The sequence below is a fragment of the Citrus sinensis genome, chromosome 8, assembly GCF_022201045.2.
Source record: "Citrus sinensis cultivar Valencia sweet orange chromosome 8, DVS_A1.0, whole genome shotgun sequence".
Lineage (NCBI taxonomy): Eukaryota > Viridiplantae > Streptophyta > Magnoliopsida > Sapindales > Rutaceae > Citrus > Citrus sinensis.
Genome location: NC_068563.1, coordinates 3,451,847 through 3,462,375, shown reverse-complemented (window position 1 = coordinate 3,462,375; position 10,529 = coordinate 3,451,847). Strand labels below are relative to the sequence as shown.

General features: G+C 30.1%; 1 protein-coding gene and 1 pseudogene across 1 annotated transcript; both read left to right on the top strand.

Annotated features, from left to right (window-relative positions):
* LOC102616354 (60S ribosomal protein L14-2-like) lies at window positions 1-3,957 on the top strand (annotated as a pseudogene).
* Window positions 3,958-8,850: 4,893 nt separating this feature from the next.
* LOC102631253 (probable carboxylesterase 5) lies at window positions 8,851-10,081 on the top strand. The gene has a single exon (XM_006480062.3). The coding sequence runs from the start codon at window positions 9,011-9,013 to the stop codon at window positions 9,926-9,928; it is 918 nt and encodes a 305-aa protein (XP_006480125.2). The 5' UTR covers window positions 8,851-9,010; the 3' UTR covers window positions 9,929-10,081.
* Window positions 10,082-10,529: the final 448 nt, after the last annotated feature.

Here is a 10,529-nt window from a genome sequence, read left to right as displayed (position 1 = left end):
ACCCCCTCTACCAAAGTATTTGTTCCCTCCTAAGCTCCCCAGATCTGAAAACTCCCTAACATCCAAATTGTCAAAAAGTGGCCTCTTGCCTCATTCATTCATCTCCTTGCTCCTCCGGCAGAGCCTTGAATATCTTCGAAAATGGTAACCTCTTCGCCACTAATGGGTCCTTCTCAGATCACGAATTAACCAACACAGTGATTAATTAACTTGAATCTGTCGTAGTTTTATGTTTTTCAACAAGTAGTTGATAATTGAAAGTTTATGACCTTGAGTGTAGCAGTTCAAGAGGTACGTGGAGATAGGAAGAGTTGCTCTCGTTAATTACGACAAGGACTATGGGAAGCTTGTGGTCATCGTCAATGTCCTTGATCAAAACAGGGTACCTTTATTCACTTTATGCTTATGCTTTATTTGAGTTGAATCTTATAAAATTGTCACAAGAATTCTGAATATTTTGGTTTAGTTGATGATAACTGGGTACCCCTTCTTTTTTTTTCTGTACAAAAATAGCAAATTAGAAAGTTGATGTGCTTTTGTAAACAGAGTGATTTTAGCTTGGATTTCTTTGAATTTTGAACAGTTTCGTTTATTTTTTAGTTGTATACAATTGTTATTATTTTTGTGATGCTTTATAGGCTCTTGTTGATGCCTATGATATGGTGAGGAGCCAAATGAAGAGGCTTTCTCTCACGGATATTAAGATTAACATCAATCGAGTTCCCAGGAAGAAGTCTTTGATTGAAGCCATGGAGAAGGCTGATGTGAAGAACAAATGGGAAAACAGCTCCTGGGGCAGGAAGCTGACTGTCCAAAAAAGGAGAGCGGCACTGAATGATTTTGATAGGTTCAAGGTCATGTTTGCAAAGATCAAGAAGGGTGGACTTGTTCGATAGGAGCTTGCAAAACTCAAGAAGGAGAATACAGCATAGAATTTCTCTCTTGTGTTCCCCTTTCTAGTTTTTAGTTCTTACAGCTTCAATTTGATTCTATTAATGTATTGATTAATATGAGAAAACATCAGCTTGGCGTTTTTGGTTTAAAAAAAAATTGTCAAAAAGTGCTCAACCATGATCCTGTCAAACCGGTGGCACAGGTTCACCATTTGCCTTTAAAATCCTAACTTCTTATTTCTTTTCTTATTTTATGATTTCGGGTCTCTCTTATTGTCATTAGATCTTGAGTTTTTTTTTTTTTGTTTTAATTGTTCTTTTAGGTTTAAATAAGTGATTTGGAGAAGAGCTTCTATGTTTCTTTGGCTACTTGGAAGAAACTAGAAGGTATTGTTTCTTTGGCTACTTGGAAGAAACAAGAAGGTAAAGATTTAGCTTTTATTGTGTTTTTTTCTTTGCTACTTTCTTCTCTTTTATTGGCACCAAATAACCTTCATTATATATACTTTGGAAAAATATTGTGTTTACCATATATTTGAAAGAATTAAAGTTAAATGTATATGTTTCAGTTCTGGAAATTTTGTAATGATGAATTGGGTCTATAACTGATTTTTAATCGATTTTTCAAAATGGTTGGTTGCTGTCCAATCTTTCATAAATTACTCATGTATCATCTTTGGTGGTACAAAACGATAGTCTAAACATATCTGAATGAGCTGAAATTCGGAGAAACTAAAGTTCTATATGCATATTTCAAATATGAAAATTTTTATGTTGATTGAACTTGCAAGTTATTTTTAATGATTTTTTTAAACTCTGCTGCTCTGCAGCAAGTTCTTTTGACATAATTATTTATTAACTTTTGATCTTACAAAACACCAGCATAATAATATCAGAATAACCTCAAATTTTAGTATGTTGTTCATTCATATGTGTTGTTAAAAACTGAAAAATATCATTCCAATGTATTAAGTATCTTAAATTTTATAAGATTCATGGCCAAAATCATAAGACTTGTTTATAAGTAATGATTTTGGAATGAACTCTCAAAGTATTGAAATATTTTGTCCAAACTTTACCATATGTTTGAAATAATTAATGTCAAATGTGTATGTTTCAGTTCAGGAAATTTTGGAATGAATTGGGTTTATAACTGATTTTTAATCGATTTTTCAAAATGGTTGGTTGCTGTCCAATCTTTCATAAATTACTCATGTATCATGTTTGGTGGTGCAAAACAATAGTCTAAACATGTCTGAATGAGCTGAAATTCAGAGAAACTAAAGTTCTATATGCATACTTCAAATCTGAAAAAGTTTATGTTGATTGAACTTGTAGGTTATTTTTAATGATTTTTTGAACTCTGCTGCTCTGCAGCAAGTTCTTTTGACATAACTATTTATTAACTTTTGATCTTACAAAACACCAACATAATAATATCAGAATAATCTCAAATTTTAATATGTTGTTCATTCATATGTGTTGTTAAAAACTGAAAAATATCAATCCAATGTATTAAGTATCTTAAAATTTATAAATATGTATTTAAGTACCAATTACTATTGTAATTGGAGCCCAAAAATGAATGGTTTTAGGACCAGCCGGGTGGTTCGAGAAAGCTAGGAGCTTGTTAGCTATTCTTTTTAATTGAACTAATTTAACTTAAATATTAGCCCGATTATTGATTTGTATGATTTGCGATTGATTTGAGTTTGACATTCTTGTTTTGTGTTGGTTTGAGTTTGACATCCTAGTTTAAGACTTTGAAGGCTTCAAATAAATGATTTTGGATGATGAGCATATGAGTAATAGTTTAAAAATTAATTTACTGTATCAAATATATACTTAGTGTAGCATATTAATTTTAAGAACTATGGATTATTCTATGAATATTCTAGTAAATGGTTTTGTTATATATGCATGTCTTAATATATAATAATTATATTTTAAAGTTTGTTTTTTTTCCCTTTCTAGGTTTAGGAAAAATGTTTAAAGTGATTTTGGGTTATGATGTCAATCAAGTTAAAGCAACATTACTTGTGAGTGGAAATATATAATGATTATATTTTTATTCTACTTTTTTTTATCTTCTTAAAGTTTTATAATTAGGCCAAATTAATGAATACTTAATTACAATTTAGGGTGATAATCTTTAAATGGTTCATATGAATAGATTTAAGTAGTATAATAAATCTCATACTCACTTTATAAAGGCTTAACTAAGTTTGCAAATATTATTTCTTTTAGTAGTAATAATTTTGGATCGAACTCTCAAATTATTGAAATATTTTATGTCCAAACTTTATTATGCCTAATATAAATATGAAGATTCATAGTTATTTTATGCCCAGTTTAAGGAAACTGCAGTTTGAGAACTTATTTTTTGCCTTGTTAAATAAGCTTTTAGAATGAATAAATTGAGGAAATGAGTGGTGATTTATTTATAATAGAGCATTTGTGATAGCTTTTAACTATGCACAAAATTCATTTGGTATCTGTAGATAGAGTAACATACTTGTGTTGAAAGTAGATATTACATTAAAAACTTCTTGTCTGCTATAGTTTGCTATATATATAACCTTTACCAAAAGAGAATAATTGAATTTATTTATAAATAGCTTATGAGTATTTTTTTCTTTAGAACAAAATAATTTTATTTCTGTTAATTGTTGTTTCTCTAATGGCTGGATATTGGCAGCTATTTTTTTTTCTTTTCCATGTATTCATATGCAGATTTGATCAATGTATTTGAAGTGTTTATTCCTCAACTTCACTTATATCCTAACTCATACAGTCTATTGAATGGAGAAGCTGCTGGTGTGATAACACAATTATACTACTCATATTCAAAGAGTGAAAGGCAGTCATCCTTCTCAATTTAGCTTCTAGATTTATTAAATTTAGCCACAAGTAGTAGGCATTTGATTGGATGGTAGAAATTTTTATGTATTGAATTTGGTTTATTTAGCTATGAGAGTAGGATATCTCATATTTTTGTTATTGAAGTTTTGGAATTTGTAATATATACTAATAATATTTAAATGTGAAATGAAAGATTTTGTGATATAAATCAATTTCTTTTTGTTATTGTGTGGTGCCTTTTAATTTTACCAATAAATCAATAGGCAATGATCCAATTCAATTTTTTATTTTTTAAAAATAAATTAACTAGTGATACCATGTAACAGTAATCATAGACACTAATAAAATATCAATAACTACTAATACTATGGTGTCATAATATCGGTGATACTGTAGTAATAATAATTACTGACACTACTTGCAAGTGTCATTATTTTTCTGACTCCCAGATTATTGACACAATTAACAAGTGTCAGTGAAAGTAATTTATGACATTATTCTAAAGTCAATAAAGACCATTTTTCTAGTAGTGTCAATTAAACAATTAAATGAGATTTTCTTTTAACAAAATTTTTACACCCATCCCATTTCATAATTTACACGTATATTTTAGATTTTTGTTGGAAAAATATTTATTTTCAAAAACTGAAAATATAATAATTCACTTAATGTCTGTTGATATTTACAAATCTTTACATGTGTACGTTGGCTATGTTAAAACTGAAGAGAAGACGTTGACCGAACGTGCCCATACGGCCATACCTATTCCATTATTGGTGGCAATCGTGCTCCTCCAACACATACGGTATGGACTTTTAATCAATCTCTTAGATATCTACGTTAGAATGAAATGTGTGCTTTCAAATATAGGAGGGAGGAGGGAGGAGGGAGGAGAACAATTTTGACTTTTACTTAGCAGCATAATCGTGGCAGTCTATGTGACAGCGGTATTCGTTTTCATGCTCCACTAACTATGTTGCTTTATTTTCCTTTTAAGTAGCCGCACAAATTTTGAAAAAAAATCAAATAATGATTATCAATCTATCTATACATATATATAAAGCTGGGACTTGAGGAGGTGATGTGGCATCATCATTTTTCATCTTTGTATATTCTCTATTATCTAATAAATAGAGAAATTTTCTTTTAGATTTGGCTTTTCATCTTCTCATAATTAATTTGATTGTTATTACACAATAACAATTATGTAAAGATTTTAATGAGGTATATTCTTTGTAATGAACATCTAAGGGGAAGTGTTATAAATTTATTAAAATAAATGTAGATGTTCATAACATATATCTCTTAGTCTCCCCACTATCTCCCATTAGCAACCTTTAGCTTCCTTATAACTCCCACTATCTCACAAAGAATTATGATCCATAATTTTTCATTAATTTCATGGAGTGATTATGTAACTATAAAAGGAGAGCTCATCTTTTTGTTTTGTACACACACAATTGAAATGAATAAAATCAATCTATAATATATTCTCTCATTTTATTCTTTATCTTGCGTTGTTTCTTTATTTGTATTGCTTGCTAATAGTTTTTTTTTTTATAAGGTTGCCTCATCTTAAAAAAAATTAATTCATATTTTTTATCCGTTTCATCAAGTGTAAAGTAAAAAAAAAGAATAATATTAAATTCTTTTTTCAAAGTCGCTTGAAGCGCGGTTCTATTTTCTAGTCCTATAATAAAGATGGAGCAAGTCAAGTCTCTTAAAAAAATATTCTTAATTTATACTCAATTAATATTCGATTTATTTAAGATAAATTGATGATAGAATTTATTTAAGATAAATATTAAAAATATTTAATCCCTCATTCTCTGTTTTATTCTTTTATGAGCCATTTCTCTCTCTGAATTCATCTCGCTAAATGTTTGAAAGCATAAAAGATTTAGTATATTGTTGTACTTATATATATATATATATATATATATATATATATATATATATATATATATATATATATATATATATATATATATATATATATATATATTTTATGGGCTGTAAATTTTCCCGAAGGAGGCAACTGCTCACAATTCCTTTAAATTCAAAAGGTGGTTGCAGGGCTTCAAAAAGAGGTTGATTCCCTGTTCTTCATTCTTTCTACATTTTGGCTGACTAATCTAATTCATGTGTATTCATTTATGAGGGGTAAAACTAAAATTAACTGTAGAAAACAAAATTCAAAAAATTATAAAAATATGACAACATATCAAATCTTGAGAGAGTAAAGAATTTTTTGTGATTGAGAAAAAAAATCAAACCAAAGTGAGGGATTAAAAAACTAAGAGAAGAGAAGATAGAAAGAGAGTGCAATGGCAAATAAAAAAAAAAAGAGGAGAGAAAAAAAATATGAGGTCGGGTCTATATATAAAAATAAAATATTAAAATTTTTAAATGTTTAATTTTAATAAATTACATTATTGATATATCTTAAATTCTTAATATGTATAAAATTAAAGATATTTTTAAGAGGACTGTTCTTGATCTGCTTCCGCTGCAAATATGGATATAGACTTGATGTCAGTGATGACGACATAATTAATAGAATGATGCTCTATTAGCGCAATGTTTTAGTCCAGAAAAGTGACATGGTGGCGTAAATTTCAAAACTCATTGATTTGGGTTACTTAGATTTGTTGTCCATTGTGAGTTGATGCCTTCCACATATGCAACCACTGATTACTTTCTTTTTCCTTTTATACCGGAAAAATAGCGTCATCAAAATTATTATTTCTGTTTGAAAGCTGCAAGCCTTCAGCTTTGTTAAAGATATACTGAATCATGATAATGATGCGTGGAGCCGCTTTTTAAAATTCTTTTTAGAAGTAAATAAATTTTATATAAAAGCATATATTATCATGATAAAAGAGAATTAAGAAGGTGTAGGAGATAAGAATTTTCTACATTTACAATGAGCTCTCGCATGCCCTAATTCTGCAAAACTTACTCTAGCTCCTTACGACGACTAAAAGGTTCGAAAGAGTGATGAACTTAGTGGCGGCTTCATGAAAACAATTTATCAGAGGTTAAATTACATACTGATAAAATATAAAAACTAAAATTTTATAGATTAGTGAGTTTGTAAAGGTTATTTTAATAAATTTAATGGGCTTAAATTAAATAATAGTAAAACCTGTTGAAAATTCCTTAATTGTGTCAATAAAGTGTTTTTTTGTGGTCCTAGTCTTTTGGAAGTTTAGTAGTGTTATTTGCAAAATTATGTTTACCTTGTCTTTAGGTTATTCTTACTGGAGAGTTGCTGCAATATTTGGTGGATAATGGCTCTTATTATTTTCTTAAGTTTGTTCATGTAATGCCTAAAAAAGGCAACTTCAATATGAATAAAGTATGCAGTATTTTCATCCATTTATCTTTGCTTTGGGTGTGCTATTTCTAATTCACTTATAAAACACCCAAGTGAGGGATTGCAGGGGCGGATGCAGCTTGTGGCCCCCACTGGCAAAAAAAAATTTTAAAAATAAAAGAGAAAAATATTTTAGCTTTTTAATTAGCCCCATTAAATTTATTAAAATAGTCACTATAGATTATAAACCCCATAAAATTTAAACTTTAACTTTTAAGAATTATAAAAATCTATATCTTAATTAAAAATAATGATAGCCCACCACCCAAAATATTTTCTATTCTAAAAAATAGTATTAATTCTTCCACTTCCTATAATAATAGTAAAGCGAATGTTTTCAATAATGAAACTCATAATGAATCATCTTTGGAATCAGATAGAATAAATGATAGTTTGGTTACTTATATAGGAAACAATCAATTTAATAATATTGATAATGAGTCTATTGCATAACATTTTTAAAATATGAAAATGCATAGAGAATAATTATAAATGTATTAGCAAATATTTTATATATTCAAAATCTTAGTTTTTTATATTTTAATATTATCTAATTTAGCCCCCCGTAAATTATTTTTCTAGATCCGCCATTAAGCGATTGTCTCTTTTATTTTTAATTAAAGTGTGGATTTTTATTTTTTCAAAGTTAAATTTAAATTTTGGATAAGGTTTTCTCCTGATTTGATCTTTTATTTGAGCAAATATATTTTATATGATTAGTGGTAAATAAATGAGAATATAATAATTAAGTAAACTTTGACCATACATAAATAATAATGTATAAATGTTAAAAGATTCTTCAATGTTCAGATATGATCATATCATGAGAGGATCTTTATCCTTAAATTAATTGGGCTTATAAGTTTATGGGGTTATTTTTTTTAAAAATTTAATAGGGATAATTAGTAACTCAAGTAATTGTTTTAATTTTTTTTGAAATTATTTTCTCTAATGGGGGTTTAAACCACCACGGGTTATGAGGTGGATTCATTGCCGGTGATTTTAGTGTGTGAAAAAAAAAGAAAGATTTTCTAACTCCAATAAAATAAAGACAGAGATCGGAAAAAGAAATAAGAGAGTAAAAATTGTTAGATAAGAGAAATAAAAAATAAAAAATTAAAATAATCCTGACTATTAATTCTATTTTTAAATAAAAACTCAGCTCAATACTAGATCCTAATTCTTCTAATTCATTAATCCTTCGAATAATTTATTAATGTTGGGAAGAATTTTAGAATACATTAAAGGTAATAAAACTAACTAATACATGCATAATATGTGTAATTAAATTTAATATAATTACTATTTACATATTAATTTTTAAAAATAAAAAAATATATATCATAACATCATTTAATTATTGTGTATTATTGTGTAGTTGATATAATAGCTCAAAACTTATCCTTATAACAAGCATGCAGTGGTGCAGAAATAGATTGTTTATTTGTTTTCCTCTCTCCCAACAGATGATCAGAAGAGAGGAAAAAGAAGAGTTGGTGACTGGTTTCTTTCATTTGTTGGTTTGGTTGGCCTAAAAAAGGCATTCGTGTAATCCACTTAAATCCTTTATCTATCGGGTCCGCATTTTACAGGGCAGCTGTAAGTTGCATTAACTGTAACTATTTGGAATATCAACGTCATATTCGTATATCGTAAATATTTACTGATAAGAAAAAGGTATGAAAAAAAGAAAAAATAAATGTCAAAGAAACAGATACTTATGGGCGAGAAGATGCTGTGAAAGTTAGGTGACCACGTACGTTCCCATATTATAAAGCGTTTGATGGCTCTCCCTCTTTCACCAAACAGCACAAACAGAAAGAACCCTTCTTCTCTTTTATGATTATATTTCAAACCGAAGCTTCAAATTAAAAACATGGCATCAAGCGACTCGGAAATTGCAAAAGAATTCCGATTCTTCCGGGTTTACAAAGACGGCCGGGTTGAGTTATTCGAACCCGACTGCGAAAAGATCCCACCCTCCGATGACCCCACCACCGGTGTCCGATCCAAAGACGTTGTTATTTCGTCCGAACCACCCGTATCTGCTCGTATCTTCATTCCGTATGAAGCCCAAAACCCTAACCAGAAGAAGCTCCCTCTCTTATTCTACGTGCATGGCGGCGGATTCTGCAGGCGGTCAGCCTTTGGTCCGCGGTATCATAATTTCTGTAGCGTCGTTTCTGCACAAGCTAATGCTGTAGTGGTGTCCGTGGAATACGGGCTCTTCCCGGATCGACCAATACCCGCTTGTTACGAAGACTCGTGGGCTGCACTCAACTGGGTGGCGTCCCATACCAGCAGAAATGGACCCGAGCCATGGTTGAATGATCACGCTGATTTTGGGAGAGTTTTCATTGGAGGAGGCAGTGCTGGAGGGAATATTGCGCATACTCTGGCATTTCGGGTCGGGTCAATCGGGTTACCCTGTGTAAAGGTGGTTGGGGTGATCATGGTGCATCCGTTTTTCGGTGGCACTAGTCCTGAAGAAGATGAGATATGGTTGTACATGTGTCCAACAAACGGAGGGTTGCAGGATCCTCGGCTGAAACCTCCCGCAGAGGATCTGGCCAGGCTTGGGTGTGAGAGGGTTTTGATATTTGTGGCTGAGAAAGATTATTTGAAACCTGTGGCTATGAATTACTACGAAGACTTGAAGAAAAGTGGGTGGAAAGGAACGGTGGAGCTTGTTGAGAGTCACGGCGAAGGGCATAGCTTCTATTTCGACAACCTTAAATGTGAAAAAGCTGTGGACTTGATCAATAAGTTTGTTTCGTTTATCACCCAACTTTAATTAATTAGTACGGTGTTTATGAGAGGAATTAAAGGTATGTTTTGCTTTTTTTAGCATATTTAGCTTCTATATTTATCTTGGTGTAATGCATATGTTAAGGCTATTAATTTCCTTTTTTTTTATAAAAAAAAGATGTAGTGAAATTCAAAATTCCTTTTCATACTCTAGCACTGCAGTACACATAAAAAATATATGCAAATAATTATATTAATCTAAAAAGAATGATACTAAATACGTAATAAACTAAAATTCTCAAAGATAATGAAACAACAATCAACGATGAATGCAGAGAGTTGTAAAAATTAGTTGCCCGTCAGAAGATTGTATTAGAAAAGAGAATTGTAAATGAAGATTTTGAGTTTTTATTTTAAGTATTGAAGGGTTTAAAAGAGAAAGAGAACCATTAAAATTGGACGATTTGAGTACTATGCTCTACATTTCATTTCCAAAATTTTAACGATAATTCAATTAGGATTCATATGTTCTCTTTTTTTTAAAAGACAAAGAGAGAGTGAACAATTTTATGAGTGTTGGGAAAGACTTAATGACCACTCCTTAAGTGTCCCCACAATGGTTTTAAGAAATGTAAACTAGTAGAATA

What these genes read in the sequence shown, in the direction of transcription:
- LOC102631253 (XM_006480062.3), top strand. Translation starts at nt 9,011, where the DNA reads ATGGCATCAAGCGACTCGGAAATTGCAAAAGAATTCCGATTCTTCCGG.